General features: G+C 35.8%; 1 protein-coding gene and 1 pseudogene across 1 annotated transcript; both read left to right on the forward strand.

Moving 5' to 3' along the window:
• The first annotated feature begins 7228 nt into the window (after positions 1–7228).
• On the forward strand, positions 7229–11924 carry LOC132295323 (rust resistance kinase Lr10-like; annotated as a pseudogene).
• On the forward strand, positions 7392–10203 carry LOC132296430 (uncharacterized). Its single transcript, XM_059794635.1, has 2 exons — positions 7392–8088; positions 10145–10203. The coding sequence occupies exons 1-2, from the start codon at positions 7392–7394 to the stop codon at positions 10201–10203; spliced, it is 756 nt and encodes a 251-aa protein (XP_059650618.1).
• Positions 11925–14946: the final 3022 nt, after the last annotated feature.

Here is a 14946-nt window from a genome sequence, read left to right on the forward strand (position 1 = left end):
TTGAAAAATTGCATACTTGAGGTAGTTTTCTCCCAATACTTGTTTGCAATATTGGTACCTCCTTTAAAAGAATGAGCTTAATGTTTGTGGATACCATTTCTGGAAAACCTCACGAGACTCCACTCGTCTACTAGGGGTAACCTAGGGGTTTAAAAGGCTTGTTGCATATGCTAAGTACAAGCGTGTTCCCTACGAAAGTAGTGTTATCCATTTATTGTTTTCTAGTTCATACTTGTATAGTTGTTCATTTCATTCCTTTACTTTCTAGTTCATTGCTAGGGACTAGCAATATTTAAGTTGGGGCGTGTGATGAGTACTGAAAAGTGCGTATTTAAACCCCTTAAGCTTAGGCATTCTAGTACCTTTATCTATCTTACTTTACCGTTTTAGATTGATTTCGTATCATTTCTATTTTCAGGCACTTATCCCGAAAATAAGCTAACTCAGCTAAATAAGAGCTTAATTGAAGCAATTCTGGGATTAAACAAAGAAATGAGCAAAATGGAGAAAGAAGGAAACAAATGAAGCCAAAGGTGGGAAACAGCAAAGTTCGATCGATCCAAGTTCAAGGTTCGATCGATCGAACAATGATCGATCTCAGCACTTCAAGATAGATCCAAGCCTTAACCTAAAAGCATAAAGTTCCAAAAGTTCGATTGATCCAACATCATCCTTCGATCGATCGAACAATTTTGTCCTCATTCAAATGATTGATCCTATCCACAGCTGTACCACCCATTAACCACTTTTGTCCTTTTCCCATAAATATCTCCCAAAATATCTCGGATTTGTCTTTTTCCAAAAAGCTCAGCCAGTTGGATCGATCCAGCCTAAGTTTGATAGATCTCAGCCAGTTTGATCGATCCAAGACCAAGGTTCGATCGATCGAACTTCCTCTAGTGCGAAAAAAGTTAAAATTCCACCTCATTGAAAGTTGTCCTTTATCCAATCATTAGGGAATATTGTGTGCACGACCCCAGCTCATTTTGGGTGTCATTTTGACCTACCTATATAAGGATAAGGATTGCTTTTACAAGGGGAGCCAACATTATTTTCATATCATCTCTTGGAGAAGAAAAGAGGGAAGTGGAGGCACATCTCAAGAACCCATCTCTAGACCCACTCTCTCTCCATCTCTAGAGCTTCAAAGAAGAAGAAGAAGAATAGGAAGAAGAAGATGGAGCCATATTTGGAGCTTGATTCCATGACCACATCCACCTCCTCCATGATTGGCTAGATCTGCACTTAGGGCTTGGATGAGCCCTAAGTCTTGTGTAATCTAAACCCTTGTATTTCTATTTTTGGGAATTTATATATATTGTTGTGATTACTGCTCTAGCCTTGTGAATTTAATGAATCTTGGTATATTTTTATGATTTCTGTGGTTTAATTCTTCGTATTAATTCTCTAATTTATTTACATGTCTATATGTGATTAAATTAGGAATTATTTCTTACATGATTCATATGGATTAATTCTTCCTATTAATTCTCTATGTGATTACATGTTGTCTTATGTGTGATTATTTGGGAATTGATCTCTACACTTGTTTTTCTATATTAATTGCATGTCTATGTGTGGTTGATTGAGAATCTAGCGATGGCTAAGCATGGGATTTCATTGAATGGGTTTGTCAATTAATTTAATGGTTTATACTTATACTTGATGGGCTATTCTACAATTTAATTCATGCTTGTAGGTAGGTAGACAATCTATGCTTGCTTAGATATTCCATGGCTTATTATTGCAAATTCCATGATTCTCTAGATTGATGTGTGCTAAAATTGTTGCTACTTAGATGGGTCATACTTAAAATTGATGGGTTGTGCTATACTTAGTTTAGGTAGACAATTCATACATAAATTAGATGGTCCATGCTTAATATTACAAATTCCATGATTCTCTAGATTGATGTGTGCTACAACTGTTGCTACTTAGATGGGTCATGCTTAAAATTGATGGGTTGTGCTACACTTAGTTTAGGTAGACAATTCATACATAAATTAGATGGTTCATGTTTAATATTGCAATTGGTAGTCACATTTTGTTCACAACAATGTATTCCTCATTAATGGAAAGCAAGTGGTTAATTACATGAGCTTAGTGGTGATTCCAACACTCTAAGACCTCTCTTTATATCTCTTAAATCCCTATCTCTAACTAGTTTACTTTACTTGCATTTTAATTTCATTGTACCTTAGTTTAATCAAATCAATCTCTCTCTTTGCAATCTTGTGATACATTAGAGTTGAAGTTAAATTCCAACACGTATAATCCCTTGAGACGATCCCTACTCACTCTTGCTACTTTAGTAGTAGTGTTGGTAGTGGTTTTTATAAATTTAAACTTAACCCAAAAGGCTTTTCTTGAACCGCACATTCACTACATCAAATTTGGCGTGTAGGAACGGCCGTCGTCACAATGCAATGCCTTGTGAGCAATGTCAAATTGTGGGGAGGGCAGTATAATCAAACACAGTCCAAACTACTTTCTTTGAAATTGAGGAAGAAACATGACCTACGTATACCCAAAGTATTCATCCATGACCATGACTCTATTATCTTTAGCTTTCTTATTATTATTATTTTTTTTACTTTGGCCCCGTCTCGTAAACTAACGAATAAAGACTACCACACAATATAAAGTTTCCATGCCCATTTTCATTATAAAGACTTTTTTGTGTTGTTTTAAGACAAAGACCCCTAATAAAATTATCACCACCACTTGTTTTCTCACTGTGATAGATAAAACTTTTCTTCACCATCTCACAATCTCACCTTGCAAGTCATGACCCACCAATCCGTCCATATTGGAGAGGGCAGTATAATCAAACACAGTCCAGACTACTCTCTTTGAAATTGTGGAAGAAACATGACCTACTCAAACTATTCATCAATGACCATGACTAATAATCTTTATAAAAGAAAATCAAATATATATATATATATATATATATATATATATATTTGCTGATCTCTGTTTAGTCTCTCTCTTTAGTTTCTTTGTCATTTTAGAATCCTTATAGCATAAAATAAGAGAAGAAATCAGACTTACCCAACCGAAAAAGGGAAATAGAAGCACCTGAGTTGAGAAAGAGAGTAGAAATGTTCCATGAAACTAATACTTAGCTATAACTAACATTGACAGGCATAGATTGTTTAAATCAAGAGGTAAATAAGAAACACATCATTGTAAAATAATATGCTAATCAATGAATAGTATAAGAAATATAAATACTTGACAAACATAAGAACCTAAATATTGGTCGGTAATCTTTCTATTCGGTTGTAGGTCTTTTTAATTTATTTTGAAAGTGATGTATGAAATTATATCTATTGAGTTCATAAAATTACAATAATAAATTTAAATAAGAAGAAGAGAAATAAAAAGGATAAGAAGTGAATAGAAAGTTACACACTACATAATGTGCAAAAGAGAAGAATTTTAAGAAAATTAAAAAAAAAAAAAAAAATTAAAATGAGAGACTTTACCTGTCCCTAGTAATCCATGACTATGATCTGATTATCTTTAGCTTTACTTGTGGCAATGAATTAAGACTACCCCCACAAGATAAAGTTTCCAATGTCTGTTTTCATAACAAGGCCTTTGTTTCTTTGAGATCTAATAAAATTATTGTGGGCAAACTATAATGATTTTCTCTGAGGTTTGGACTTATTATAACTAAACTTGAGGTTTGTTATTTTGTTACAGTGTGACCCCCCTGAGTTTTTTTCCATTTTGAAATGACCTCACCTCCGTACAAAATATAATATATATATATATATTTTTATCAAAAAATTAGTTTGAAGTGACTAAAATGGCCATCAACAACGTAAAAAGACTCTATTACCCTTATAATATAAACAAATGACAACAAAATTCATGTTAAGTGGACCAAACTACCCTTAAACCATTGTCTCTTTCTCCGTCCGAACCCACCTATAACGACCTAAAAAGATACCAAAATAATAATAATAATAAAATATATTAAATTTCGGCATGACTTCCGTAGAAAAAGTCCCTCTACAACCTGTTGAAATATAGAAAAATGCAATGGCCTCACTGGCCTTAAAATTAATCTATCCTGTCCTAATGCAAGATGCAAATAATATACCACAATCCCAAAATGATTACACATACATATAAAAAGTCATGTTTCTCCATCTCATCCAAACATGGAACACACCTTAGTTACATCAAGTTACAGTCAATAACTTACAACATTATACGAATTAAACTAAAATTTCACAAAATAGTTAAAATTACATTTACAAAATATTAGAGTTCTAATACAAAAGATAGCAAAATAAAATAGGTCTCCAATCTCGCCTAAACTTGTGGTGGATCGTCGTCCGCCATCTCTTTTCCGTGTCCTAAAAAATGTTAAAAATGATGAGGTGAGTATAAGCTCAATAGAAAGTGTCTAAGACACACTTCTTATGACCCCATGAATCCATGCAAAGAATAGGTAAAAAGTAGGCGGGGTCATACCATAGGGAATGCACATCAGTAATCACAACAATAAGTATATAAATAAATGTCATCCAATCACAAATACACCAAATATACTAATGAAATGCAATGTCATGCCAATGTCGCTCCCTATTTTTCAAAACAATTTATTTTTACCGTTCCAAACCGTTAATGCAATCCGACCCATAGTACCTCTATGGTGCCACGGGGAAGGACTGGTTAGCTTTCCCTGACCAGATGGCACCTCCATGGCGTCATCTGGGCCTAGGTAGCTCAACCCCACTAGAGTCTCTCTCTAGTTCCCTTTAGAACACACTAACAACACGGACCACTAGGTGTCTCCTAGGTGTCAAGTTTTCACAAACACATTTCAAAATCATTTCCCCAAAATAGTTTTATTTGCTTTCAAAACATTTTCTCATTTTTCTTTCCCAATGGATGGATGAATGCTTCATGCTTTTAAATGCCAATTCAATACTAAAATTTCCACACATTCCATCTACATCATCATCACAATTTAATAAGAATTTCTAAACATTCATTTATTTTATTTTTTTAACCATAGCATCAAATTTTTTTTCAAAGCAATTAAAAAAAAAAAATCATAGGACATACAATATGTCAACATTAAGCATGCTCATTCACCGTAATGAAAATAGTCATGTATATAAACTCAAATAACACATGGAATACAATTATCATTTTGATTACATATAATTACAACAACCACAAATTAGGTAATAAAAAATTAGCATGCTTATGATTAAATTTAAGGGGAAAAATTCACAAAGGACCAAAGAAATTATAGATTTGAACACCTCTACCACAAATTAAAGAAAAACCCCCAAATCCCCAATTTCAAACCCTAATTTCGAAATCCCTAGGCTTGTCCAAATGGTGATTGGGTCCTATCAAATTGACGGCTTCTACGAGCTCTCCGACTTTGCTTCAAAGGGTTCTACCAAATTCCCAACAACACAACCTAGATTTAAGCTTGCGAGTGTGAGAAAAAGAAAAAATATAAATTAGAGAGGGAGTGAGTATATAAACTGACGGGGAGAAGAAAGAAAAATGTGGGTATGTGATGGCCCTTAGCCTATTTGATAGAGTGTAATATTCATGCAGGTCCCACAACTTCTTTGTTTTTATGTAAAAATCATTATTAACTTAACTTATATATATATATATATATAAGTTATGAACATTACACCACCTCCACTTATTCACTGCCACTATCACTTCTGCTAAATCCATATGGATCACCTAAATCAAATAATGTGTTTTGTGTGCAAAATTTACACACACACACACACACACACACACACATATATATATATATATATATATATATATAAAGATCAGACCAGTCCGATCCGAACCAGTCACGGTAGTCCGTCATCGCCGCTGAGCTTCCGAACCACTCACGGCAGTCCGTCATCGCCGCTGAGCTTCCGAACCACTCACGGTAGCCATCATCACGCTCAGATCCTTACTCGCCGTGAATTTGTCACCATCGCCCGCCGTCCATTACGGCCGAAACATCTGAGCCGCCGCAGCTGAGCCATCTTCATCCTCGTCGGTCCGTCACCGCCACTACACCAACCACTTAAGGAATTTGTGGTGGCACAGTTGTAGAGCCCTCATTGATCCACCACCACCATCACCGATTGTAATCGAAACCCAATACCACCATAATCGCGACATTGATTGCAGAGCCCTAATCAAACCCAACACCACCACAATCGTGACACCGATTGCAGAGCCCTAATCAAACCCACAACCACCACCACTGTAGTGTCTTAATCGAACCTACCACCACCACCACTACCATCACCAATTCATTCCGATTTCTTCTTCATCACTCGAGTTTGCCTAAATCAATGGAGTTTCAGTTCACTGATCTTCTTCATCACGGTTTGGGTTGAGCTCTATTTTAATCTTTGTTTCGCTGGAATCAATGGAGCGTCTAACCCTTGCCCTTGGCCGATTAGCTTGCCTTCAATTCGGTTTAACTTAATTGCTTACATTCAAAGCATTGTTGTACAATACGGAATTGCTGGCTGAGGAGATAGGCTTGAGATTGAATATTGGAGATGGGTTTTAGTTTTGAAGAAGAAAAAGAGGAGGAGATGGTGCTTGGTAGGGGCGGTGAAGTGATGGTGCTTAGTGGTGGTGGTATATATATATATAATTTTATACGCATATAACCCATATGTCACTTGCTATACAAACCCACTTTGGCGGTTATGGTGGCACTGTGGGTGGTGATGGTGGTGGAAGAAGTGGCCTTAGTAGTGTTATTGGTGGAGGCGAGAGAGAAGAAGAAGAAGAGGATAAATGTTATTGGGTAAAAGGGTAATTTGTTATTTCTAGGTATTTTAATTTTTTAATAATATGATAATGAGGGTAGATAAGTAAATTTACTGTAAAATCTAACATTAGGGGGTCTTTGCAACAAAGTGGCAAACCTGAGATTTAGTTGCAATTAGTTCAAACATCAGGGGAGGTCATTGTAGTTTGCCCAATTATTATCACCACTTGTTTCTCGCGTCGGACAAGACTTTTCTTCTGCTGCTTTGATGTTTCAAACCAACCTAAATATCCACTGTACACTTCTGGGCATTTTCGCTTAAGTTAGAATAGTGTGTGTGTGTGTGTGTGTGTGTGTGTGTGTGGAGTCAATGAGAGAAACTTCTTCATTGGCCCAGCATTTCTAGGCCGCCCATTTCTAATGTAAGTCTTGGGTCTCCTCTGAGTCTGCTTCTGTAAGTCTTCCATATCATTTTCCAAGTCAACTGGGAGTGTTTATGCTAAACTGGGCGTGAATAAACCAAAAACAAGAAGGGACACAATTAATTTGTTTTAAACAATATAATTGGATTCCTTCTTGTGGTTATTTTTAATTTTGGGAACTTCAAATGGCTATTGCCTACCTTTTTGCTTTCGTTTTTCTTTCCCATCTAGCGCTTATTCACTCAGCTGAAGATGATATCAAAAGCCTACCCACTTGCCCCCAGTCCTTCCTCTGCGGAAATCACAGTCCCATCAGCTTCCCTTTCACAAATACCTCGTATGGCCATTGCGGTATTGTGATAGATTGTGATCATCCAGTTCCAAAGGTCCAATTAGGAAACAAACACTGTTATGATGTTTTTAGCACAAGTGACAAATTTCTTTATATTCATGATCCGGCAGTTGAATATCACATATCTCACAATAGATGCGATGACACGTTCAAGAATTTAACTCTTCCCGACTTTGCTTTTGTTTCCTTCACCATCACACGCAATCTCACCTTCTTCAAGTGCAACAATACTACTCAAACAAAGTATACTAGTTACAACAAATGCACAGAAGGCTACTCAATTTACTACAAATATACAGAAAAGGATGATCATGAACCTGCACCTGATAGTCTTCTCCGTGAATGTTCAGCTATTCAGCTGCCAATACCATTGTGGCCTAATTCTCCAAAGCCCGGAGACCCATTTTCAATATTGAATGCAACTTTCGCTCTTGAATTGCATATATCCCAAGATTGTCTTGATTGTCAAAGTAGAGGAGCCCAATGCCTAAATGTCCATCAAGAGTTTCAATGTCATGAGAAGGCGAAAGGTACGAGTGTTTCTATATATATATATATATATATGCTACTGTTTCTGTTTTAAGTAATCCGCACAAACTAGTTCAAGATCTTCAAACAATAGGACTCTCTTTTACACCCTTAATTGGTTCTTTACACCTAATTCCGTGTGCATAGCCTAAACCCATGTAATTGTGAAAAAGTTGTAATTGAATCACTTTGGATAGATATTGAAATCACATGGCCGTCAAAAATTATAATCAATCTTTTCTTGTTATATGGTTACATATTTTGTAGATGAACGCACGTAAAACCAATGCCCAAAAACAATATAATAATAATAAATAAAAATACGGCCTCCTAAAAACTAAAACATTAATAATTCAGTTTGTTGTACTTGTGCTTGCATTGGTACATTTGACTCTTTTTTTCGTAGGCTTTATGGGATGGGTGTAACAATATTCACTTCTCTTTTCGTCACTCTATTTGAGAGCATTTCCAAAGGGTCTTTAAAAGTCAAAATATAGCAGGTGGATGAAAATAATACATTTTAATAGACTCTCAAAGACCTCTCATATTTTGAAATCATCAAAACTAGTATCATTAGCATATTTGAGATTTGAAGCTCTCTTTCAAGATTAATGACATTGAAATAGAAATCTGAAGTTACCACGGACTTTAATATTGTTCACAAAGATGGTAAGATTGAAACTTGGCCCCATTGTCTTTTTCCCCTCTTAATTATTACACACAATATACATCCAATTACATGCATTTCATGCACAATCCATCACCCTTTTACTATTTTAGACTTTTGAATTGACTCCAATCTCGTTTAATTCTAGTCATTGAATAATTGAAACTTTGACCAATAACTAATTTCCTTTCTTTCAGTTATGTAAAGTGTCTATTAATTGCAAAACCTAGTTTTTCCATGCATAAAATAAAAATTCCAATAAGAGGGCTACAACCTTCTCGACAACCCAATTTTTTTTTTTTTTTTTAGGCGTTGCACTTAGGAGTGACAAAATGGGCCATGACCCACCAACCCATCCATATTCGCCCGCTTTAAAATGAATTTGGGTGAATCATTTTAAAATATAAGTCAAAATGATATGAGCATTTTTACACACACACACACATATATGCTACTGTTTCTGCATTAAGTAATCCACACAAACTAGATCAAGATCTTCAATACCACAATAGGTTCTCCTCTGAGTCTGCCTCTGCAACTCTTCCATATCATTTTCCAAGTCAACATCTTAAGTTTTTTTTCCCTGAATGTCAACTTTTTTTAAACAATAGAATTTGATTCTTCCTCTTGTCGTTCTTCTCCTTTGTAGTTAATTTTGATACTGTACAATTGGGAACTTGGAATGTTTATTGCCACTCTCCTAGCTTTCTTCTTTCTCTCTCGTCTAGTAGTGATTCTTCTTCACTCAGTTGAAGATGACTATAAACTTTCTTGCCCACCGTCTCTCGAATGCAAAAAAATTGGCTCCTTCGGCTTCCCTTTCACCAATAGCACGCATCCCCAACGCGGGCTCGTGTAGATAAGTGTGATGAAGCTCTAATAGTCCAACTGATGAAGGGAGAATGGTATTTTGTTAGAAGAATAAATCATTGAAATTCATGATGAAGAGCTTCAGCATCACTTTTTCAACAAAAACTGCCATAATACGTTCAAGAATTTAACTCTTCCCAAGCATCCTTTCATTTCCTTCAGGATCACATACAATCACACATTCTGCATTTCTATGCCGACCATTTATATATATATATGCTACTGTTTCTGCATTAAGTAATCCACACGAACTAGGTTAATTGTGTATGCTAATATTTCTGAATCAATTCACACAAACCAATTCAAAATCTTCAATGAAAACAACTCGCAATCCACACCAATTGGTTCCTTGCCTCGGCAGAACTTAATTGTTATTTATCATCTATGTTTAACTTAATGTTTCAAGATTATGCAGCTACACTATTTTGGCTTCACAATTAGATTACAGAGATCAGTTTTCCTTTCATTCGGTGCAATGAGTTCCTTTCTATTTTTATTCTTCTGTAGCTTTTATTTTGTAGGCCAGGAATGTAAGAAATTCAGCCAGATGAAAGAATCTCATCTTCATCATCAACAATAATCTTTTTTTTAGCAGAGAACATACATTGCATGACTGAAAACATAGATCAAAAGATGAAACTCAATCAATCAAACAGATATTTTAATGCAATCAAGTGCCATCTATTTGACAGTCAATCATTATTTTTCCTTCTATTCTTTATTTATTTTCCACTTTAATGATATGATAATTGTGACATCACTAACATTGTTCTGTATGGCACTGATTGCAGTAAAAAGAAAGTACATGTTGATAACAACACTAGGAACAGGTAATATACCTCCTTAATTAATTGATATTTGTAATAGATTGTGCATGATTTATATAACTTGGTGAAGAAGGTTTTATTGGGTAATCCATTCACTAAACTAAAATCAGCAAACCTATTACTTGTTTTGATTCTTTCGAAGAAAAACATAAATAATACAGCCCTCACTTTATATATAAGATTCATGCGCCCAGTTGGCTTCACCTCATTTTATCGATCACAGGCATTTCAACAGCTATACTGCTAGTAGCAGTAATCCTACTCTGTTGCTTCCGGAGAAAATGCTCATTAGTTACATCCATGATCTTTTGGAAGAAGGGAAGAGAGAACATCAACAGATTGAGCTCTTTCTAAAGAACTGCGGATCCCTTGCCCCAAAAAGATACAGCTATTCAGATGTTAAGAAAATGACCAATTCTTTTGCCTACAAACTAGGTTAAGGAGGATATGGAGGTGTATACAAGGGAAAGCTAAAAAATGGTCGTTTGGTGGCAGTGAAGGTTTTGACTGATTCAAAAGGCAACGGGGAAGATTTTACTAACGGGGTTGCAAGCATTAGTAGGACTTCACATGTTAATGTTGTCACCCTTGTGGGTTTTTGTTTTGAGGGCATCAAAAGAGCTCTCATCTATGAGTTTATGCCTAATGGATCTCTTGAGAAGTTCATATATGATGAAAGTTCCTCAATAAAACGTCAATTAGGGTCGGAAACATTATATCAAATTGCAGTTGGCATTGCTCTACTTGCACTTAGGTTGCAACACAAGAATTTTGCACTTTGACATAAAGCCTCATAACATTCTTCTAGATGAAGACTTTTGCCCAAAGATCGCTGATTTCGGTCTTTCGAAACTATTCCCAAAGAAGGAGAGTATCATATCAACGTTGGACGCAAGAGGGACAGTTGGGTATATTGCTCCTGAAGTATTTTCAAGAAGTTTCGGAGTAGTATCTCACAAGTTAGATGTCTATAGTTATGGAATGATGGTTTTAGAGATTGTTGGAGGGAGAAAGAATATTGATGTTGGAGTTGATCATACCAGTGAAATATATTTTCCCCATTGGTTATACAAGCGTGTGGAGCTAGATGACGATTTGGGATTGTATGGTCTAATGAATGAAGAGCAAAATGAAAAAGCAAGGAAGATGATAATAGTTGGCTTATGGTGCATACAAACTGACCCCTCAAATAGGCCATCCATAAATAAGGTGATTGAAATGTTAGAAGGGAGCCTAGAGTCCTTGCAAATCCCACCCAAGCCATTCTTGTCTTCTCCCCGGCCCAAGAACGCCCTCAGATTCTTCAACCATACAAGTATTGTAATGTTGTTCTTTAATTATGTAATCTTAAGTGCATCATCATTTTTGATCTTACTTTGTATTGGTTTTCATCAAGTGATTTAATGAACTCAATCAAATCATTTGATTTCATTTGGCTCAATTGAATGAGAATCTTATGTCTCAAATAAGGAAAAGTTGTCTCAAGTTCAATATTTTAAGTAATAGTGTTTTCCTTCATTTTCTCAACCGTAAAGTGTACCAGTAAGAATTCATATGCTTTCAATTTTACCATATCAGAAAAAACAAGAACTCTTTATAATACTTAATCCTCACAAAAAAAAGATCACAGAGCAGTTAATTCAAGCATAGATGTGTTTGGGAGCTAAACATACCTCAGCAATGCAGTTGGTTGTGGAGAAAAGTTCTGCAACTCAGAGCTGTAGTTAGACCACTAATCGGCACTGAATAATTGGCTATCAACAGGACCAACCAGTCTTTCTCAGAGTCATTTATCCATTCATAACTCTCCTGTTGATCCCAAAGCAACTTTAAGAGAATTCATTTTAGGCAAGTCTTTGTGCTTTCCACCTTACATCACTTCCCTAGTTCCTGAGCTTCAAACCATTCCACCACCCTCTATTGACCGCCCAGAGTCTGTGCTCCGGACCATATCCCTCGTTCAATTGGGCTTCTCCGGTGTGGAGCTTCCCCATTATTCCCCGCCAATCTTTCATTCTCACAGTTTTTATTTGCCAATGTTGCTGAAAGTCATGACCACATTTTCATTCACTGCCCATACTCAAAGTTCATTTGGCAAAGATTCATAAAAAATGTGGATACCACACACTCCCATATTCATGGAATGACTTCCTTAACATGGAAGTGCTTACCTTGGCGGGCTTTGTGTATCATGTTTGGATGGAGAGAAATAACAGAATCTTCAGAAATAGCCAAGCTTTGTGTATCATTTTTGGATAGAGAATAACAACAGAATCTTCAGAAATAAATCTGCTCATCCGTCCAGACATGGCTTGCAATCGTGAACAGTGTTCGATTACCATTGTTCTAAGTGAATTTGGGTAAATGGTCATACGCAGAAACTATTGGAAGTCTGTCTACAAGTTCCCACCTTCCTACCTTGCGATTTGTGGGTGCTCAATCTAGGGAGGTAGATTACAATTTTTAATATATAGATAGAATTTAAGGACTTTAATATACAGCTACAGTCAGCTGCCATTTTAGAAATATATTTGTGTTTTTTCAAATGTTATGATGATGGCAGCAGTATTGGTGGTCACGTTTCAAATTTTTATTTTTATTTTTATTTCCTTCTCTGAAGAAACGTTAGAAAGGGAGAGACTTATACATGGAGCATATATGGAAGAGGATATTACTGCAAATGCATATGAAGGGAGAGGACTGATTTTGAAGATTGGTTTTTAGCGAGAGAAAATATTGTAACTAAATCACTATCATTTTTTTTGGGATGAAAATCAGTTGCAGTCTCCTCTATGCGACAAACTTCCCTACTTATCATTTATGTCAACAATGATGTTAATAAAAAAAACTTTAATTGCATTCCTTGTAATTCAGATTTGATCTCATGGAAAAAACCACTAAATTAGATTATATTAAGAAAAGGAAAAATTGTAATTGAATCATTCCATTGTGTAACAATTGGATTAGGCTGAGGATTTTATTGTGTAATCACTCTGTTTTGAACTTTTGGAAAACATGATATGGCATCCACTAATTTTTTATGCGGCAAAATAGCCTAAAATCACTCCATATTACCATATATAAAAATATTATGTGTATATATGTGGAAAACTTGGTCTATGAAGAAGCCACATATGATTTGAGATGCACATCTCGAAAGTGTAGCATTAAAAATGTATATGCTTTAAATATGACCATATCTCGAAATTGGAAAACCAACAAGTACTCTTTCTAATACTTATAATCCTCACACAAAAAGATCAAAGCATTTTGGCAAAATAATTAACGAAGCATGGATGTGTTTGGGAGCTAAACATACCTCAGCAGTGCAGTTGGATGTTGAGAAAGCTTCTGCAATTCAGTCTTTCTCACAGTCATCCATTCAGAAACTCTCTTGTTGACCCCGATGCCACTGTAAGAGAATTCATTTCACACAATTCTTGGAGATTTCCACCTTCCATCACTTCCCAAACTATGTAATGTGCACTTAAGTACATCTTTTGTTACTCTTAGAATGTGTTTGTAATGAGGCCAAGGGCCAAAGATACTTACGTGATATGTATGCTAATTTTAACTTCATTGTTGCCTATGGAAGATATGTGATTTAATGCATTGAAGGGTCATATTTTGTAAATGACATGCCATGAGGCCGTAGGCCATTGTAGTACGTCTATTTTATCTTATTACGTATGCTTACATGTTCACTTTGGCACACAATACCATTCTTGATGAAATAAAAAAAAACTTAAAGTTGCATTTCCTTAAGTTTTTACCCTTCTCTGATCCAGGGGTATTTCGGGTATTTCACAATGTATTTTTTTTTTTTTTTTGTTTTCGTCCGTGCAGCTGGATAGAAAACTCGATTTCCCAAAAAATGTCGTCTTGGTCTCGGAAATCCCGTGCCAAGTTTATTTTTCTGGTTTATGCCATTTTCTTTAAAACTTGAGATTTTAGTACTTAGTACTATTCATCGACTTTTTTTTTCTAAAAATGTGTCGATCGATCTGAAACTTCCAGGGGTTTTGTAGGTGTATTTTAAGGTTGCATTTTCAATTTAGACAATTTAAAAACCTCCCGAAGCCCCATTTCCTTTCCTTGGGCAGCAGCTCGGAAAGATTTTAACCCTCTTGACCTGATTTTCTTGAGGGCATTCTGGGCATTTCACAGTTCATTATTTTGATTTCCATCCGCACAGTCAGGTAGAAAACTTGATTTGGGGGGGGGGGGGGGGGGAGATTTCTTCTTTGTGTTTTTCTAGAAAAAATCGTTTCAGGGCCGTTTTAAGCCTCAGTTTTGAAAAATCAGAAAAAGACTCTCGTTGTCAACTGCGTTATGCTCATGGGCACCGGTGGGCGCGCGACATCGTTTTTGTTTTTGACCTTTCTCCCTCGTCTAGACTCCAAATCGAGTGAACTTTTTTTTAACTTTACTAATTTTTCGTCGTCTATCCAACGACGTGCTCGGTTATACTCAGATATTCCTAGATAATTACCAGT

Source organism: Cornus florida, unplaced genomic scaffold (assembly GCF_030987335.1).
Source record: "Cornus florida cultivar Cherokee Brave unplaced genomic scaffold, ASM3098733v1 CherokeeBrave_3.0.0_Hap2_Chr02, whole genome shotgun sequence".
Taxonomy (NCBI): domain Eukaryota; kingdom Viridiplantae; phylum Streptophyta; class Magnoliopsida; order Cornales; family Cornaceae; genus Cornus; species Cornus florida.